Genomic DNA, 21,949 nt, shown 5'->3' on the forward strand with positions numbered 1-21,949 from the left:
GTGGAATATACAACCGAGTGAAGCAAACCAATTAGATTGGCGTCAAAAATGACGCCAACATCCAAGCTCAAGCGTTAGCCGACTATTGAACTCTAGGGCAACAAGAAGGGCGGTAAGGGAAGACATTTAAGTATTTAACTTCTTGGAAGAAACTTCAGCTTTGCCCGAAATGGAAAAGGGAACCCATCGTTCCAATCACTCGATTATCCGGCGCATCATCCCGGGCTCCAAAACGGTCGAAGACCTCGTCTTTGATAAATCCGAGCACACCTGCAACACCCTCCGATGCTCATAACTTCCACCTCGTTGACGAAGATGAGGATGACGATGTTAATTTAGGGGACAACGGCGTACAAGAGTTGCTTTGACCCCCCGTGAAAGGAAGAAAAAAGAATGGAAAATGTGGAGGATTCGTCGTCGACACGAGGCGATGTGGGGGCGCGTGAAAAACTGGACCGACTAAATATATGTTCGGTCATTTCGAAACCCAAAACGTGGAACGTTTCGCTACCCTCCGTGCTAGCACCAAAGCCAACGATCGGCTTGCCTATGTATATGAATTGTGGCAAATGGGACGAGACCACGAGTACTTTGTCTCAAAGGAGTATACCGAAGAGGCCGCATTGTTGGTAGTAGGACTGTTCAAAGGGTAAGACCCTACCCTTTTACCTAATACCCTACTCGAACCCTTTACCCTTTTAGGAAGAAATGTGGACCCGAGACCCTACCCTCTAAACAATAAAAGGGTCAGGTATAAATAAGGATTTTAAGGTTCCAACCCTTTACCCTTTAAAGCAGTAATCACAGCTCATCTTCTGCATTTACTAGTTGCATATATCATATATGACTTTAATATATAAATCCTAGAACAATTATGCTTTCATTTAATAACACAGTAAACTCTAACTTCGAAAGTTTATCAACCATTTGAACCGATGCAAATAATATTCACATTCACAAATTTCATGTAGAGAACAATTCAGTGATTTTCATATGTATATTATATGTTTTCAATCAGAAGTATGGCCTTTTATTTTTATTTTTCTTAGTAGTTGGTAAATTTATGATGAATCATATATAAAATACAAACATCTCATACATTTCAGATTAATCACGAATCTGACGCATATCTAGAAACTAGTAAACGGGTAAAGGGTCGGACCCTTGAAACCCTTTTACCCTTTAAGAAGAAATTTAAATACCCTTTACCCGACCCTTATTATATATTCGGGTCTAATTAAAGGTTTTACTAGTAGGGTAAAAGGGTTTCAAGGGTCTGACCCTTATCTTGCTCACCCCTAGTTGGAAGAATGACGATTACAAAAAATGCGCGAAGTTTACAACCTAAGAACGTAGTTTTTATTTTATTTTATTTTTGTTATGTTTTTTAATTTGTCTCTTTTTTAATTTTATTGTATTTGTTTAATTTAATGAGTTTTTATTTGTTTAATTTATTATAAAAAGAAAATTAAAAATATGACGAGACGATGTGATGGGACTACAACACTATTGCACTCCGAAGAGCATTCACACCCATAAACCAATTCAAACCTCCATCTCATCGCTACATCATAATCTAAACTTTTCACAAAAAAACTTCACTTTTCCTTCACCCATAAACCAATCTAAACCCTATTAAAATACAATAAATATGTATATATATATATATATATATATATGATTTGTGTGTAGTGGTTGTGGTGGGGCCACTACAAACCCACATTTCAAACGTTTGAGAACACAAACAAACACCTCCACAAACGTTTGTCTCCACCCGTAAGCCGTTTGTTTGCAACATTCCGTGTCAACAAAAACGCCCACACAAACACCGATGGAGATTCTCTAAGAGCATCCATAACCATAAACCAATTCAAATCTCCACCTCATCGCCACATCATACTCTAACCATTTCTTTAAAAAAAACCCCACTTTTTACTCCACCCATAAACCAATAAAAACTTCCACCTCATCTTCCACATAAAATTAGAATATAATAACTATGTATATATATGTGTGTGTATATACATATGGTTTGTGTGTAATGGTTATTGTGGGGCCACTACAAACACAACTTTCAAACGTTTGAGAATATAAATAGAATACAAACAAAAACTTACACAAACGTTTGTCTCCACCCGTAAACTTTGTTTGCACCATTCCATGTCAACAAAAAACCTCCACAAACACACTGGTGGAGATGCTCTAATAAGGAATTCTTGATGTGTTTTTGAGAATAAATAGGTGAGGTGGACGAGAGAGGTGATGATGTGAAAAAGAGAGTGTTTGGGTGAGATTCTTGGTGAAGAATCTACCAAGAATGAGTTTGTGAGGTGAGTGGGAAGAGAGAAGAGAAATGATAGAGAAAAGATAAGATATTTTGTGGGTCCATGTGTCATATGGCACCCAAAAACGCCCATAAAAACACCCCCCATTGAATAAAATAATATTTTTTAACCCAGGGTCGCCCTATGGGGGCTGGTGGTCGACGGCCTCAGGCCCGACACATCGTTAGGCTCGAAATTTATATTTTTCTTTTATTATATGTATTTTTATGAAGAACGATATGTATATATTTAATGTTTAAACTCAATTACATAATAATTAGCTTGGTCTAGTGACAAAAGGGTATCACTTCCAACTGTAAGGTTGTAGGTTCTAGTCTCATCTGAGACATGTTTAAGCTTATTTTTATACAAAAGTTTTTTACACAATCCAAATTATAACCAAGTAAACCAATTCAAAAATTAAATTGTTTAAACCCAACAAAATACTTCTTTTACTTAAGGCCTAAAATATTTTTCGCCTTCGGTCCAATTTTTCTTTTTTTCAATTTTCAAAGTCGGACCTGTTTTAAACCCAACTGATACCCCCCCCCCCCCCCAATCAATTGAATATCAACAGAAGGGGTTGATGTTGTAGCCACTTATCGCCTCAAAACCCTCCAACTTGTTGCCCATGGCATTCCCTAAGAAAGGACACTCTAAGTAGCTAGAGCTGAGGATACAAAGTACAATTACTCTTTAATAGATTAATGGTAGTGATAAAAAGTTTATATTTTTTTTCAACAAACAAAAATCTAGAAATAGATATTTATTTCAAGAAGCATACCTAAAAGAAGAAAATATAAAACAAAAGTCTTACTTTAGTAACAAGCCCAAAACAGAAAGATATAAACCCGGTAATATTTAATTATTAAAAAGAGAAAGTAGTTAAAAAACCAGATCCACATCTTTGCTTGGTTCAAAAAGTCCTTACGTCATTTTGTCCCTTTGTTTCCAATCATCACTCATCACTACATGCCACAATATCTCCCACTCATTCAGTCATTGTTACTATACATTCATTAAATTCTCTACACAAAAATAGTATCACACAATAAGACCCAAAACTGTCACAATACCAACAATTTTAAAGCACAATATCTATACCCTTATTCAAACACTTTCATTACCCAAACCATCCAACATCATAATATCTAAAAACCACAACCTTAAAAAAGTACACTCCAAACAGTATCATCATATAAACTCATAAAAAAACAAAACAAAACAAAACAAAACATACCACATATTTATAGTCTTTTCTTACCACTTTACCCTTCATACTCACCCACTTCTTCAACACCCTCTTCATCATACTCCTCAACATCAACAGTAGCATCTTGATACTGCTGATATTCCGCCACCAGATCATTCATATTACTTTCCGCTTCGGTAAACTCCATTTCGTCCATACCTTCACCGGTATACCAATGCAAAAACGCCTTTCGCCTGAACATCGCGGTAAACCTGCTCGCTCACTCGTCTAAACATTTCCTGAATCAGAAGTCGAGTTTCCAACAAACGTGGAAGCCATTGATAGCCCAGTCGCCGGAATATCACAAACACTCGATTTCACATTGTTTGGAATCCATTCAACAAAATAAGACGAGTTTTTGTTTTGCACGTTAATCATTTGCTCATCGACCTCTTTCGTGCTCATTTTGCCCCTAAACATTGCTGAAGCGGTTAAGTAACGACCATGACGTGGGTCAGCCTGCACACATCATGTTCTTAGCATCCCACATTTGTTGGGTCAGTTCTGGAACTGTCAGTGACGTGTAATGCTGCGACCTGCGTGAAGTTAGAGGGGCAAAACCGACCATGAAGAAATGGAGACGCGGGAATGGGAATTAAATTGACTGCCAGCTTTCTAAGGTCGGAGTTGAGTTGACCAGGGAACCGTAACGAGCATGTTACACCACTCATGGTTGCAGATATCAAGTGGTTCAAATCACCAACTGTAAACATATAAACCATATGCTTAATCAGACTTTATAGTTCATTTGCGATATAACATGCAAAAGTACAAACTACTTACAGCTGGGATTGCTGAGTTTTAAAGTTCTGAAACAGATGTCATAAAGTGCTTCATTGTCAAGAACCATGCACTCATCAGCATTTTCAACCAACTGGTGAACCGAGAGTGTGGCGTTATAGGGTTCAACAACTGTGTCAGAGACTTTCGGTGATGGGGAAAACAGAGAATGTGAGCATCATTCGATCCGGATATTCTTCTCTGATCTTTGAAATCAAGAGTGTTCCCATGCCAGAACCAGTACCGCCTCCGAGCGAATGACAGACTTGAAAGCCTGCAAATTGTGATAAAATGAAATCAATTATATGGTCAAAGTTTAACAAAAAGTTCAAAAAAGAAAATGGTCCAAAAAGTTCCTCATGGTTGGTCACTTTTTATCTGCCTAAAAGATCATGATCATCCATGAAAAGTTGTTGGAATATCCTTTTATAAGATTTTCAAAAAGGTAGATTTCAATTTCAGGTGATACTTTAAACAAAAAGACGATCTTAAAACAGAGTTGTAGAACTAGCTAGGCACTTGTCGGAATTTTATATGAAATTTTGCAAACTTATACATATACAATTTTTTTAAAAATATTATAAATGGATTGGATTTATAGGTTTAATTTTTCAAATTCTTCAAAGATTTTGACTGATTTTAACCAATTATTTGAACAATTTTGACCGAAACTTAACCAATTTTCAGCTGAAAAACTGAATAGGCGGGCTACTTGGCAACCCCTATAAGTCAATTTTTACTCCGGCCAAGCCTATCTAAAAATCAGGACCAGTTTTGACCGATTTTCACGGATTTTAGGGGCCGATTAGTTCAAATCGAATCAGCAGCCCAACAATGTGCCTAGAACCAATTAACCAGATTGGAAGTTTATATGTAATTTTACAAACTGATTAATATATACACAAAATTTTATAATGGATTGGATTTATAAGTATAATTTTTCAAATACTTCAAAAGTTTTACCAATTTTGACTAAAACTTTGACCAACTATTTACACCAACTTTGACCAATTTTGAGCGAAATTTGACCAACTTTGATCAATTTTCACCAAATTTCAGGGCCAATTACTCAAAACTGAATCGGCAGCCCTGCGATTAGCAACCGATCAGATTGATCAAGTACATAACTTCATATTATACCAACAATTTGCACCCAACTTAACTATTTTCAGACTTTATTTTTACCGAAACTTGCCAATTATGACCAAAATTTAACCAACTTCGATCAATTTTCACCGATTAGTCAAAACCAAATCAGCGAGTAATTGGCACCTAGAACCGAGTTTCAGAATCGATCAAAGTTTATAACTATATAAAACTTCATATTAATTCTATATCCAAAATAATCAAACACAGCAATCACTAAACAAAACACACCGACACTATTCAGATCCAGATCTTAATAAATAACACTTAATAATCACACAATCAATCAATCAACATATATATATACATATATAATATATATATATATATATACACATATATAATAATATATATATATATATATACCTTGCAAGGAGTCACAATTCTCAGCCTCCTTACGAACAACATCCAACACCGCATCAATCAACTCCGCACCTTCCGTATAATGGCCCTTGGCCCAGTTATTACCCGCACCGGACTGGCCGAAGACGAAGTTATCCGGGCGGAATATCTGGCCGTTGGGGCCGGATCTGATGCTGTCCATGGTGCCAGGCTCCAGATCCATGAGGACGGCGCGTGGGACGTACCTGCCGCCGGAGGCTTCGTTGAAGTAGACATTGATTCGTTCGAGTTGGACGGTGGAGTGGGAGGTGTGGCGGCCGGTGGAGTCGATGGCGTGCTCGGTGCAGATGACTTCCCAGAACTTGGCGCCGATTTGGTTGCCGCATTGGCCGCCTTGGATGTGTAAGATTTCTCTCATGGGTTTGTATGGATTGAAGGATCTGGAAGCGGTTAACGGAGTGATGGTGTGAGTGACCAAATGGCGCCAGGGTATTGAATATATATATATATATATGGGGGCTTGGGGGTTTGAAAGTTTTCTAATGTGCACTTTTGACACTAAAGTATGGTTAATTACCGACTCAATCTTTATTATAAAACTAATTTCTTTTTATTCTATTATCTAACTCAAACAAACCAAAACTTTCCGCACTCATTAGCAACCCAACCTTCATTATTTTTAATTTAATAAATATAATTTATAATTCTTTTTCTAAGAGAAATATAAAAAGTAATAGTTTTATATTAAAAAAAACTATATTCATCAGGAATATTTAAATAAGCAATGCTAATTTTTTATTAAAAATATTTTTTTTTGAACTAACTCATTTTGTAATAAAATTTATACATGTACGCTCACAAAAAGAACTGAACAAGACCATGTTTTTAGATTTTTATAAAAACGTAACTATTAAAACTTACTAGCAAAACTCAAAATTAGAAATAAAACTAATTATTGTGAAAGAATAAAGAAAAAGAAATTAAAAATACACCCACTCATATGGTAACATGTGACACTAAATATGGGTTGTAAAAGCAAACTAGTTTGGCATTATTTCAAGGTTTTTTAATATTTTTTTATTCCAAATAGTGTGGCAAACCAATGGTGATTTGCCGATGGGAGTCTAACTAGTTTTTAGAAGTTTTCGAGTGTATATGGTGGGCATGGTATCTACCTATTCTAATAAAGTAAAATAAATATAGACACTTGTCATATTTTAGTTAATTCTTACAATTTTTTCCCTCCAAAACTAATATACCCTAATATATGTAATAAATCAATAATTATTCACTTTCCCTTTACACTATACTTATAATATCTATATATTTTTATAAATATAAATATTAACATATTATTTTACTATATATTTCAAAATATTTGGTGAATTCCAAAAATCAACAACAAATCATGTTTCTCAAATGAAAATTGTTTCGGGTTATTTTGTGGAACTTAAATTTGATTTTATGGATCAAAGGTTGGTAAATAAATTATTTGGTACAAGTTAACTACATTCTCGTCAAAATTTGTTACGAGTCAAAAATGAAAATTTTAAGTATTTTTAAAAGTTTGGGAATGCAAAATAGATTTATCGTCAAATTTGTTATGGGTTCAAAATGTCGACTTTAAAATGTCAAAAGTATGAAAGATAGAATTTTAAACATGATTCGGGTTTCAAATTTGTTTTTAATGGCATTTTTTGAAATAATCAAAAGGTTCAGGATTTGACAAACTGACTATTTTTCCCTCAACTATTAAAATTTAAGAAAAGATTACGAACACTCTCGACATGCCACCCTCATTCCTATCAATGCTTAACTTTTATCAAATTTGAAATATTTATGTCAACATTAATTTTTCTTTCAATGGCGATTAAAACGATGTATGGGAAGCATGTCATGCAAAACTATGCTCAAATGAAACAAAATATTCACAAAATTGAATGGGTTAACATGTTATTTTTTACATTGTCATTATGACAAAGTCGAGAAGCCCTCTGAAACTTATCAAAATCTTTTTCATGATGTAGCTCAGAAAAACATAGTTTTTGAAGAACATCCATTCTTACAATTTAATGTTCTACTTTCCTTTGATGGATGGTAAATTGATAAATATATCAATAAAGGTAACGCTCCTTTGTATTTAGACGGAGTGGTAAGAACTACTATCGTATGAGAAGTCTTATTTCCGAAATTGGTTCATAACCAAAATTCTTTCAATTATACATATATGACACCGAGAATGAATTTTTCAATAGAAAAAAGCATTCTCGTGTACGTTTTTGCATGACCATTTTTTTTATTAAGTTCATTTAAAAAAAATCATTATGTGATATAAATAAAATCAATTTATGTACACATTGTATAGATACAAGCATAGATGTAATACATTTTTTTTTCATATACGCTATGGAATTATTTGTTTTACTTATAATTTTATAATTTGAATTATTCCGTGTGTGTGACAATATTTTATTTTATTTTATTTTTATTTTTATATAATTTTGTTTAATAGAGTATTCTACTCATCAACTTACTTTGAGTTTTTATATATATAATGGAGTTGCATAAATGAGCTTTAAAGGGAACTGGAAATTAGTAGCAACATAGTTATTAAAGATTGGTAATAGGAGCAGTGGCGAAGCTTAGACTTAGACACTTGGGAGGGGGGACTCAAAATGTATACAAAAATTCACAAATGATGGAGGGCCGGACTCAAATTTTCGGCCGAAAACGCTTAAATTTACACTACGCATAAATAATTTCGGGCGGAAAACGGATAAATTTACACTACTACGCGAAAAAAAACGAGGGGCCGAGGCCTCCCCCGGCCCTAAGTAAGCTTCGCCAGTGAGTAGGAAAGTCGTTAGCAACAAGTTATTGAACAACAATAGCAACAATGTTTTATTTTCTACCTAATGATAGCTGTAAGGTCGTTTCAGTTGTCTGTTACCCGACAACTAAAGCTTATTATGGTTCGCCCCTACAAAATTTTGAATTCATGATCAAATTCATATGTTAGTTTTCACAAGGATAAACATCTAGCTCTTTGATATACACTTTCTATCTTCCTAGTTATTGATTTCATGTACCCACAAGGCCACAAAATAGTTAAATCCAAAAATAATTACATGATCTCAAAAGCTACGTATAAGGTGAAGAAATACATAAAATGTTGATTTTATCTGTTTATGATAAATCAAAAGTGTGTAGATATAGCATCGTAAGTAAAATACCAGGTGCAATGTTTTCGAGGAATTATGAACATTAAGAGAAGATTGGTTTGATTCATACAAACTTGATTAATGATGCCTATTGTCATATAAAAGAAATTAAGAAAATGAAAGATATCGCATTAAAGTTTGAAGCACAAGTGGACATGCTATGAAAAATTAATTTCTTATTAATTATGCTATACTTTGATAACTTCTTCAAGTACTGTATATGGAATTGGTCCGAGCAATGTAAGGGCTTAATTATAAATATGCAACCAAGGGGACTAAAACTTAATTATCATAGATACGAGGGGTCAACATGCTGGATTTTGTTTGAAACCGTAATGTCAATCATGTGAGCAAATAAATGAAAAAGACTACTGTTTTCTCAATCATTTGAGGACAAAAGAAAGTTACAAGTTAATTTGTTATGTAGGGTAGTTAAAATATATTAGTATTTTATTATTGATAACTTCATTAAGTTGGTTGTAATTAAGGAATAAATTAAATTAAATCTATAGATCAGATCAAAGTTGCATAAACTAAGAAATGGTTAACAAGAAAAATATAAATCATGTTATCATGATGCATGTTATATCTCATTTTGCTTCTAGCTTTTTTTTTTTAAGGTTTTGGTTCCATATAAATTAGAAGAGATACTTGTATTTAGTCAAGTATTTATTTGAATTTGAATTTAATAAATAACCAATTTTTAAATAAATAACAGTAAGAAGTAAGAACAATATATTTGTGAAATAACAATATTTTTCATATCTTCGACTTTTATTAATTTGCATCTATGATCAAAATAATCATCGTTTATAACTAGTATTAATCCTTTCTTATTATTTAACACACTCATAAATTATTCTATGATTTAATACAAAAATGATTAAAATATATTTCACACAAAAGAATATTATATTATATATCCATATTAACTAAATGCCGGCTGCATTTATTCACTATTTATTTGTATATGGGAAACAAGATGCAATATCTATCTAACTTAAAATGCATTTGGCAATGTATATGATGTTTTCTTTCTATTAATTATATACTTTTAGTAGTGTATGTATTAGATTTTTAATCCTTGTTAGAGCCTATCATTAATGTTGCTAAAAGAACCACATAGGCACATAGCTTGTTTTGGACTTCTATGGTAGCACAAAAAGGCTTATCTTGTGAACTAGCCTTCATTATAATGTTAAGCCAGATGAATCAGGAATCAAGCTACAAACATCCCGTAACAACCAAAAGTTTACGAGGCTAGAACGACATAAAACTAAATCAGATGTTCAAAATTTTAAACTAAAACATATTACATTTTTTCAAATCAAAGTGCATACTAAATTGTTTTCAAGTTAATAGATTGATCATATGATCATAATTCATTCTTATAAATCTATTAAATTAAAAAGAAAGAAAGAAAAAGAAAGAAAAAAAGAAAAACAATTTGTTTCTATAACACTTTTATTAAATTTTTATGGATTCGCCATTTACGCTATTGTGTAAGTTCTTAACAATTATTTTCGGTTTTAATTATTAATGCATTATGCATATGATGTACACCGATGGCCTGCCTTTGGCTTATTTGATATATCCATTTGGCAAAATAGACGAAACTTGATGGTCACTACAATGCAAATAAAAAAGTGTTTCATATTCAATAAGATTCGTAAGTTTCATCTAAAATATACAAGTTATTAAAGATTTAAGATGACTTATGTTATAATCATTATAGTTGGTACGTAACAAATGATATATTATGCTACATAGTCGAAATAGTAAGTCAACACATTGAATTTTCTTCATTGACGCCATCCGTGGGTCAAAGCTAGAACTAATTTTCTCAGTTTTTTCAAAACCTCTGGAAAGATAGTTAAGGTTGCTCCGGTGCCAAGGCCAGCGAGTGACCAAGAAACCCCGGTAACCACAACCCCAGCTACTGGGGGGAACACCGGCGAGTACACAATTTTTACGAACACTACCCCGGGTACCCAAGCCGGGGCAAGTGCAGTAAACAATCCTTCACTGGGATTCATCGATACCCAGTTGGAGAGACAAAAGACGAGGCTCCCCCGCCAAACACTTGATCAAGTTAAACCGTGGGCGGAAGCACGTCAGAAGGAATTCCAAGCTGAGTTGGATGAACGCTTACGTTCACTCAAACAGGCAGACGAGTTCGGAAACACTCGACAACAGCTCAACATGAGCAATGAGTGCGAGTACTTAGATAATGATTGGGAGGAGTCCGACAGTGACGCAAACCCTCGTCATAGGGCGAAAGGGAAGCGCAAGGAAACGGACTTCCAACCAAGAAGGGATTTTGGAGAAACCTTCAAACCAAGGAACGTGGGGGGAAACCCACGTGACTTCTCCAAAACCTTTAGACCAACTGTTGCAAATGCGGGAACGTCCAAGTTTGCAAGGGACATTGCGGAAGCAATCGCTCCGAAGAGTGCCAAACAGATGTCCAACATCGGCACTTATGATGGTATATCCGACCCAGATGATCACTTGAACAGATTCATAGCGGGGGCAACCGTCAGCAACTGGACGGAACCCACGTGGTGTTATATGTTCCAGATGACGCTGGTTGGAGCGGCCAGGGCGTGGTTTGATCGTTTACCGGTCCACCACATCTATGATTGGGCGGACTTCCAACACAAGTTCAGCCAATACTTCAGCCAACAGAGGAAATATACTGAAGAGCAGTGGACGATCCTCAACTGCGTTAGAGAAGAGGATGAATCTTTGCTAGACTTCATCACTCGCTTCAACTCGAAAAAGCTGAGTCTGGGCACCATAAGCGAAGATCTTGTTCGCGCCACTTTCATCCAGGGCGCCGAATACACAGAGCTTATCCGCACGTTGACAGGTAAAGATGGCATGCCATCCACATGGGATGCCATCATGACGGCGGCCAAGCGTTTTGCCGAAACGGAGAAGCAACTGGGTAGGGATCTTCCCCAGAGTACAAACCTCTACACGCAGAGGACTAGAGAAAACAACGTCCGGACCGCCCGGCAAAACAAAAAGAGGAAGCTAGGTATTTGGCAGTAAAGGGTAAACCTTGACACCTCATCCAGCACTCGCCCTCTAGTAGGCGGAAGGGATAACACGCACCCATCAAGCCGAAACCCCCGGTGGACGCCACTCACCAAAAGCGTCACGGAGATATTTGCTACCGAAAAACTCCCATGGCCAAAAGCTCCAATGGTCCGGCAGCGACATAACGCGGATCAGAGCAAATCCTGTGACTTCCACGGGACAAAGGGTCACACCACTGAGGAGTGTATATCCTTGAGGGATATTGTTGAAACATTCGTCAAGGATGGAAAACTTACACACCTTGTGGCATCAATCAAGAATGGAGGGAAGAATGATAATCGATACAAAAGCAACGGACGAAAGCCCGTTGACATCAGCATCCACATGGTTCATAGTAACGTCAGAGGAAGAAAAAGACGAACGCCAGAACCATGCGCGTGGAAGGAAGCTGAGATGCGCTTCCCGCGAGTGCCAGGAGGACCCAGCAAAGAAGGCCCTATCGTCATCAAAAGCCAGCTGGGGCACTACATCACTTCCCGCACTCTTGCTGACAACGGCGCCTCGTCAACGGTTATGTACAGGCAGTTGTTCGACAAGCTAGACGACGAAGACAAGGAACGCCTGGAAACGGTCACTACAGAAAAACGCTGACATCTTCGTGTGGACACCAGCTGACATGACTGGTGTACCTCGAAGTAAGGCAGAGCATAAGCTCAACTGTGACCCGGCTTTTACGCCAGTCATACAAAAGCGCAGAGTAATGGGGGCGGAACAAGCTAACGCGTGTAGAACCCAATTCAAGGAACTCCTTGACGCGGGCATCGTACGCGTTAGCAGATATCAAACATGGGTTGCAAATCCCGTCATGGTACCGAAGTCTAACAAACAATGGCGCATGTGCATAGATTTCAAAGACTTAAACAAAGCATGCCCCAAAGATTGTTACCCGTTACCCGAAATTGATCTTAAGGTAGATTCGTTAGCACCGTTTCGCCTTAAATGCTTCCTTGATGCGTATAAGGGGTACCATCAAATCCACCTGGCCGTTGACGATCAGGACAAAACCGCATTTCGGACGCCCGATGGCACATTTTGTTATCAAATGATGCCATTTGGACTTAAGAATGCCGGGTCCACATACCAAGGCCTGATGGACAAAGAGTTTCATGCCCAAATTGGGAGGAACTTGGAAGTCTACATGGATGACTTGGTCATCAAAAGCCCTGACCCAGAAACGATGTTGAAAGACATCGAAGAAACTTTCAACACGCTCAGAAAGATAAACATGAAGCTCAACCCGAGCAAGTGTTCCTTTGGGATGGAAGAAGGGAAGTTCTTAGGAGTCATTGTTACTAAAGATGGCTTCAGAGCGAACCCTGAAAAGGTCGAAGCCATTATCAAAATGGAATCACCTACTACCATCAAGCAAGCTCAGACACTGAATGGACGCCTAGTCGCACTTAACCGCTTTTTGGCAAACCATGCGGATAGGTCGTTCCCATTCGTGTCAACATTGAGAAACTGTTTAAAGAAAACGCACTTCCGCTGGACACCAGAAGCGGAAGCAGCTTTTCAGGAAATTCGGTCACGCTTGATCGAACTCCCAACGCTCACAGCACCAGAAGCGGGGGAGGAATTAATCCTATACCTTTCCGCCACAGATAGAGCAACCGGGGCAGTCCTGCTAGTAGAGCGAAAAGGCATCCAGATGCCAATCTACTATGTTAGCTGTATCTTAACAGACGTAGAAACCCGGTACTCTACCCTGGAAAAATTAGTCTTAGCACTAGTACAGGCTTCACGCAGGCTAAGACGATATTTCCAAGGTCACCCAATCACTATTCTCACCAACTTCAAACTCGCAAACGTTCTAGGCAAACCTGAATTGTCAGGACGCCTAGCCAAATGGGCAATAGAATTGGGAGAATACGCGATAAAGTATAAGCCGAGGCCAGCCATAAAAGGCCAGGTCTTGGCCGACTTTATTGCAGAAGTCCCTGCTTCGCGGGAGAAAGAGTGCCAGGAGGATGCTCAACCCTCTCCAGCACAGGACATCGATGATGTCTGGCGACTCTACACTGATGGAGAAGCCAGCAACGAGGGCTCAGGCGCAGGGTTGAAACTAACCAACCCAGCAGGCCAAGAATACACTTACGCTATTCGACTGGATTTTCCAAGTACAAATAATGAAGCGGAGTATGAAGCATTCTTGGCCGGGCTGAGAATTGCGCGTAAGATGGGAGTGAAAAACTTGGAAGCCCACGTGGATTCCATGTTAGTAGCCAACCAAATAAACGGGACGTACACGGCCGTGAACGACACAATGGCCCTGTACCTCGCACAAGCAAAAACCCTTATGCGCGACTTTAACGATTGTAAGGTCATACACGTCAAGCGTAGCGAAAACAAATCTGCGGATGCGTTAAGCAAGCTTGCATCATTAGCCTTCACCCACTTGGGAAAGGACATCCGCATTGAACTCCTTGGAGCACCATCAGTCCCGCACAAGGAAATCTGTGTCATCCAAACCGGCACAGAAACGTGGATGACACCAATAATAAGTTACCTTGCGGCGGGTATACTACCAGAGTCAAAAACACAGGCAAGAAAAATACGCTGTAAAGCAATGAACTATCAACTCATCGATGACATCCTTTACAGGCGTAATTTTCTTGGCCCACTCCTAAGATGCGTGGACAACCAAGATGCTGGCTACCTCCTAAGGGAAGTGCACGAGGGCATCTGTGGAGTACACGCAGGTCCACGCGCTGTCGTAGCTAAGCTAAATAACGCGGGATACTTTTGGCCGGGGATGCATACGGATGCACTGGCATACATCAGAAAGTGTAGGTCTTGCCAACTCTACGCACCCAACACGCATCGCCCGAAGAATGAACTTGTTCCAGTCACCTCTTCATGGCCATTTCAGAAGTGGGTCATCGATGTGACATGCCCATTTCCCACAGCAGCAGGGAACGTTCAGTTTCTAGTGGTAGCCATCGACTACTTCACCAAGTGGATAAAAGCAAAACCCTTGGCCCAAACAACCGCAAAACATATCAAAAAATTTATTTGGGAATTTATTATTTGTCGTTTTGGACTTCCCCAGAATCTGGTGAGCGATAACGGCACCAACTTTGCTGACAAGAAGCTACAAAAGTGGCTGGAAGAACTTCAAATCACCCACACCTTTACCTCAGTGGCGCACCCGCAGGGTAATGGTGAGGTGGAAAGAGCAAATAAGAGCATCGTCGACAGCATAAAGAAAAGACTCTTGGAACATAGATCCGGCTGGGTGGACGAAGTTCCACACGTCCTTTGGGCAAACAGAACGCTGAAAAAGGCCAGTACGGGAGAAACCCCGTTCAGCCTCACTTATGGCACTGAAGCCATGGTCCCGGTCGAAATTGGTTTACCCTCACCAAGGGTCTTGATTCAGCCAGAGGACAATGATGCGGAAAGACGGTTAGACCTTATGCTAACCGAAGAACGCAGAGACTTAGCCGCAGCGCGTGAAGAGAACTACAAGCGACAAATGCAAAAGTACTACAACACGCGGGTAAAACTCTGCAACTTCAATGTCGGAGACTACATACTGCGTAACAACGAGGCTTCGAACCAAGAACGCCGAGGAAAGCTGGCCCCGGTCTGGGAAGGGCCATACATTATCAAAGAAGTTTTGGGAAAGGGCGCATACCGGCTCAAAAGGCTCGATGGCACCTCCATCCCAAGAACATGGAATGGAGCTCAATTACGCAAATGTTACATGTAGATCAATTCCAAACTTATAAAGAAAAGACCTAGAGTCACTTCTAATGGAAATGATTCTCCTTTATCACATTGTGTTGATAGTCTTACCTTTATACTTATTCAAAACACTGATATGCCGGTATTCACCGCATAAATAAGTGGGGAAGTAAGTCGTTGCGTGTGGACGGCGGCAAAACCCGCATAAACACAAGAAACGGCAAAAATTTCTAAGGAAAACATGAGGAAAACCTTCACGCAGGTCAGTTATAGGTGAAGTTTGGTCATCCCACTAAATGAAAGTGATGGCCCTACCCACTAAATTTCTAAGGAAAACATGAGGAAAATCTTTTGTACTATACCTGCCAAGGTATGGACAAATTAGACAAGATCTGACCAAAGCAGCCCATGAACCAATCACAGGGTGACAGCTCACTGACAACAGTACGACGAGCAGCACGCTCTAGTACTTAATGTCACTATCAGCCGCTGCCTACTCACCAACCCTCATCGTGGCACGTACATAGCCTGCAGTTGGTGGAAAAGGAATAGTACACAGTCGGCCATGTCACTATTAGCCGCTGCCTACCCACCAACCACCAGCATGGCACGTGCGTAGCCCACAGTTGGTAGAAAAGGAATATTATACAGCTGGCTGTACCTGCTTGGAAACCTACCTTCGGCTATAAATACTCCAACACCTTGGAACGGTATCATTATCTTATCATATACTATCATATACCATCACATATCTTATCTGCTCTAGCTATTTCTCTTAATATACACTTGTATTCAGAGCAATCTAGTCTGATTCTCACGCCGGAGGGTGGTCACAAGGAGGTACCCCCCCTACTCAGTGACGAGCTCACGGTGTCTGTTTTGCAGGTCATCAGAAGAATAACCATCTTTGCCGGACCTAACCCTCGTGGGAAACGTCTACGTGACCCTAAGATTATCCGTAATCTGCCGGGGTAACTTAGTGTTTCTTCAGTAAGTCAACACATTGAATTTAGTAGGTTACACTTACTACATAAATATATTCATATGATGATTTTAATAATTATCATTGATCTTTCGATGGAACAAGTGGGCTTCGATATAAGTTAGTTTCTTTGTTTGGAGAGCATCTCTAAACAAGATTCCATTTGCGGGCGCCTTAAGAAAAACAGAGTAGTAAACATTCCAATTGACGTCAACTATGTAGGTTTTTGGAGTTGGGACTCGAGAGATCACATTTTGCAGGTTCATGCTTCTTCGGTAAAGGATCTATTAAACTTCATGCCTCATTTGTCAATCGCTTACAACGCTATGGTGTATCTGGCGGTCAAGAAATGAAAAGATCTTCAATGAAAAAGCCCCTCATCAAGGATTGGAAAGGGAGTGTAAAGGCGTTCTGTTCGAAAGGATAAAACCACCAGGCAAAACTTGATTAAGCAGATTGTGTGAATTGGTGTTATGTAACGTCATATGTAATACCAACACAAATGACAACTTTTTATATATTAAAGTTGATCATCACAGCTTAATGACCCAAAAAAAAGTTGGATGAATACGAGTTAAAATGTGTTATCTGCTCACTTTGGTTTCTCTCGTGGAAGTTGAATGTGCATCAATGATTAATAAAAGGCGTGTAAACACTTCTAGACAATCAACCAGCCACTTGGGACAACCCCCTAACGAGTCCAAAGCAAAACGAAATGAGTTAAATACTAAAGAAGCTGCACTCCGTGACCAGCAACCCAAAGCCAAAGCCACAAAAATGGACCATATGTAGCTGAATCCATCAGTAAACTAATAGGCGCCATAACGTTCAAACAATTTTGTTAATATCCCAAACTAAAATCAACCCATAATCACAAATACAACCGTCTTGCAAATTCGAAAAACAAACCCGACAATTTAGAAAGTAAATCATGCAGATAATAAAAACAACTGAAGTAACTAACTTTAGCGCTGCTGAACAAGAACTTCATTGCAATGCTTCTTGAAATTTAGGCATTCTTCCACAAGATAATCACTGTAATAATAAAAAACTTCATGAGAATCAAGCGTATGAAATATATGGATTTAGAAAACTAGAATTTAAAATTCAAATAACTTACAATATTCTCTCAGCCATTTGCGCTGTGTCCCATCTAGGACTCCAGGGGTAATCTTGTAAAATAGCTGACTTGATTGGTGCGTTACCAGAGTGAAAATGCTTCAAAGATGAACAACGCAGAACCCAAATTAACAATAAATAATACGAAACAATGCAGTTAAAAATGATAACATGTCTATTATTACACAGAAATCATCATCATCATCATCGTACTCAGTATATCCCACCAATAGCAAAGCTATGATAGGGTCTGAGGAGGGTAAGATGTAGACAGCCTTACCTCTACCCTATAAGGATAGAGAGGCTGCTTTCGGTGAGACCCCCGGCTCGATAGTAGTTTTGCATCAAGCCTTGGACATAAGACACATAGCACTCAATCATCGGGACACCGGCTGATCGGTGCATGTACCCTTGTCTTTCGGCTATCAACACCACTACATGATGCCTGATTAACCGTCCGTCACTTTTAACGTTATTTTCACGAGATTAGTAAAATAACGTCAAAATTAGTGCAATTTCACTTTTGCCCACCCGAGGGTTCACACATATATACATCATATGTGCGCACCACAAGCAGGGCTAAAGGATCGTTAGGCCACGCTTTCTGATTACACAGAAATAAACAAGAATATTAACCTGAGAACTTTGAAGCATCAGAGCGGGTTGTTGCCTCGGAAACTGAAGTGGAAGTGTAAAGTGAACCTATATTTCATATACACAAAGTGTTTTATTTTGCATTGAAATTAAACAATTTAAAAGTATATTTAATTAATAATGACAGTTAATACCAGAAATGTAAACACTCCAGAGCAGGCTAGAAATGTGGCCTTCCTGCAAAATACCTGGCAAACCAATTATAAAATATAAGATTTTGTATTTGAAAAAAAATTAGTTAAAATATAAAGTAAAAGTTTAAATACCGGATCAGCTTCTATTGGCCTTCCAAAAGGAATAGCCAATGCTGTAATAAACTTTCTTCTAACTTCAATTGATGAAACCGCGTCTCTTATCTGTAAAAACCAAATTAAAAATTAGTGGATAAATATAAATGTTAACCGGTAAATATTGAAGATTACTATTAACCTGTGATTCAAGCATCTCCTCTAATGTGGGAAGATATTCAGCCATGCACCTATAATATATATAATCAAAATTATAAGATTATATTAAGAAGAACAAATCACCCTTTTGTCCTTTTGGTATATAGCAAATTTCACTTGTCGTCCTTACTAAGGAAGCAATAGCAATCATCCTTTATGTTCATATGTTGTAATAATTTACGTCCTAATCACTAACAGGTGCTAAAATTTTCAGTTAAATTTAGTCATGTGCCTTGCACGTGAGGGCATTTTGGTCTTTTTACTCTCATAGGGACCATTCTTGTAACTCATCGTATTTTTATCCTTGTTTTAGTAAACTCCAAGAATGATCCATATTATGAGTAAAACAACCAAAATGCCCTCACCGCATATGACTGGACTTAACAAAAAGAATTAGCGCCTGCTAGTGTAAAGGACGTAAATTATTACAGCATATGAGCATAAAGGATTATTATGTTATTTCCTTGAATTTAAAACGATAAGTAAATTGTTGCATATGTCTCGATAAAAATAAATAAATAAATGATTTAACACTTACATTCCTTCTACCCAAGAAGGAAGCCTGAACTCATCAATGGAAAATAACGCCTTCAACTCAGGTGATGATATTAATTTCAAACGTGGAGCGGAAGCCATTGCTAAATACTTTCTACTCACAGGATATATAACCTGTATTTATATAACACATTAAAGTTAAGTACCCTGCAACTAGCATATATATATGTATAACAAAAGTTAAGTGCCCTGCAACTAGCATATATATACGTATAACATAAACAAGATAACCTGTAAGTATATCTTCTGCTGATGTCGCCAAGTGGACCCTGCAACCATTTTGTTTATATCCATCTCTAACAATGGAACTGCAAATTTCACCTCTTCTGGCTACACTACAGTTCAATGGAGATTATAAATAATTTAAAGACTAAAGGGCGGTTTAATAATCAAATGTAAGTATATAACTCATAAATAGTACCTTGTCAACACCAGAGCTCATATACATTTCAATTCCCTGAACATTGGTTACATATTTTTAAACAAAATATATAAGATAACGGCAAATATAGAAAAATATTTTTGCAGTAAATCAAAAGATTACCTCGCGAGAATACATGGTGTTGATTTCAAACTTCAGTCTTTCATCATCAACTTCGCCAACTCGTTTCTTCTGGTACGCCATGTACAAACTCCTGCAATGAAAAACACAACCCTTGGTGTATACTAAATAGGCAATATTCACAATATCAACATTTCAAACAGCTATTTGCAAGGCATAAAATACCTAAGTTCATGAATCAGTGACAACAGTCTAGTTGGATCTTTACATTTCCAATCAGACAAACTATTTTTAGCCTCTAAATCTCCTTCTCTGCCAACAGGATACGGTCTAAAGTGTTCATCTTCAGGCCCAAATATGATATCAGGAGCCAACAATGGAAATTGTGCATTGTAGATAACATCCCCTATGATTAAAACAACAAAATCCTCATAAATTATTTTTATTCGCTTGATATGTAATCACAGACGATACACTAATAATTTTTTTCATTTTTAAATACATAGATTACAACTAGGGCTACAAACAAACCGTTCAATGCCTTGTTCATGTTCATTCGTTAAACTTTTTTCGGACAAGCTAACGGCTCACGAACACCTAACCAAACGACATTTCTTGTCCGTGTTCATTCATTAAGAAAGTAAACTCGTTCGTGAAAGTTTCACAAACACAAATGAACACAAACAATGTTTTATAACTTTATTTAATTTAACTTCAACTAGGGCTATAAACAAACCGTTCAAGGCCTTGTTCATGTTCATTCGTTAAAATTTTATCGGACAAGCTAACGGCTCACGAACACCTAACCAAATGAAATTTCTTGTCCGTGTTCGCTCATTAAGAAAGTAAACTTGTTTGTGAACGGTTCACAAACACAAATGAACACAAACAACGCTTTATAACTTTATTTGATTTGGCTACCAAGAATGGTCAGTTTGTGTTGATGTTTTCTTTAAACATTCATATTCATAAGTTAACTTATACATATAAATAATCACATAATATCTTTGTTTCACTGCTAATAATTTCGCTTAAATCTATACAATAAGATTACAAAAATCATTAAAAAAATCAAAAGCCTATAATGAACAAACGTAAACGGTATCGAACGTTGATTAACACAACTAATGAGCACGGCCTTTGTTCGTGTTCGTTCATTTAATTAATCTACGAAACTTGTTGTTGAGTGTTCGTTCATTCATTTATTAAGCGAACGAACTTTCCGACAGCCACAAGATGAATCTATTACTATTAATCAATGAAAATGCCCAAATAGGATCAAGTGAGCTCACATTTGATGTAATCAAGACAAAACGGAATCGATAACGTGAACCGGTCAATCAAACCAAGGCTTTTAGAACCGGACCACATCTGCTCAACCTGTAGAACAAACAAAATGTGAGATATGAACATGTGATTATGGCCTAGGGTTTATTATATTCGTTATGAAGCCCTAATTGAGAGAATCGTGTACATTGATGGAGTAAGGAGAGTGACTGAGAAGGTAATTGAGTTGTGTGAGGATGATCGGAGGTATTGTATCCACCTCCATAGTCACCGGATGTTGATCGCCGATCAGTGTTGGGGTTTGGTTCAGCCGAATTAATAGCTGTGTTTTTGAGTTTTATAATAATTTTAATAAACAAAACAATAATTATGTGACATAGATTCGGTTGAACGGAACCGCCGCACGCACTGTGAGGGGTTTTTTCGGATCGAACGAGTGTTTATGGGTGTTGACGTTAGGTGAGGGTTTTTCTCGCATCAAAAGACGAGTGGATCCCGATCTGGTGAATTTAGCCGGTAGCTCATTTGGAAGATTCGTTGACCGTTA

General features: G+C 37.8%; 1 protein-coding gene and 1 pseudogene across 3 annotated transcripts; both read right to left on the bottom strand.

The window, feature by feature from the left end:
* Window positions 1–3,592: 3,592 nt before the first annotated feature.
* Window positions 3,593–6,263, bottom strand: LOC143560714 (tubulin beta-1 chain-like; annotated as a pseudogene). Its single transcript, XR_013140173.1, has 3 exons — window positions 5,869–6,263; window positions 4,360–4,630; window positions 3,593–4,279 (listed from the first exon to the last, which is right to left on the bottom strand). The product of XR_013140173.1 is annotated as a tubulin beta-1 chain-like (transcript).
* An 11,441-nt stretch (window positions 6,264–17,704) lies between these two features.
* LOC143560715 (uncharacterized) lies at window positions 17,705–21,683 on the bottom strand. Of its 2 annotated transcripts, XM_077048956.1 has the most exons (13): window positions 21,590–21,683; window positions 21,408–21,495; window positions 20,341–20,521; window positions 20,158–20,248; window positions 20,035–20,070; window positions 19,845–19,943; window positions 19,597–19,727; window positions 19,042–19,090; window positions 18,879–18,968; window positions 18,747–18,800; window positions 18,595–18,660; window positions 17,960–18,057; window positions 17,705–17,874 (listed from the first exon to the last, which is right to left on the bottom strand). In XM_077048956.1, exons 1-13 carry the CDS (start codon window positions 21,665–21,667, stop codon window positions 17,805–17,807), a joined length of 1,131 nt encoding a protein of 376 aa, XP_076905071.1. In that variant the 5' UTR covers window positions 21,668–21,683; the 3' UTR covers window positions 17,705–17,804. The 2 variants fall into 2 exon arrangements, with proteins under 2 accessions (XP_076905071.1, XP_076905072.1); XM_077048957.1 differs by lacking the exons at window positions 17,705–17,874; window positions 17,960–18,057 and adding an exon at window positions 18,080–18,133 and having other exon boundaries at window positions 18,558–18,660.
* Window positions 21,684–21,949: the final 266 nt, after the last annotated feature.

This window comes from Bidens hawaiensis, unplaced genomic scaffold (assembly GCF_021521415.1).
Source record: "Bidens hawaiensis isolate Kalapana, Puna unplaced genomic scaffold, B.hawaiensis_p1.1 tig00020431_1, whole genome shotgun sequence".
Lineage (NCBI taxonomy): Eukaryota > Viridiplantae > Streptophyta > Magnoliopsida > Asterales > Asteraceae > Bidens > Bidens hawaiensis.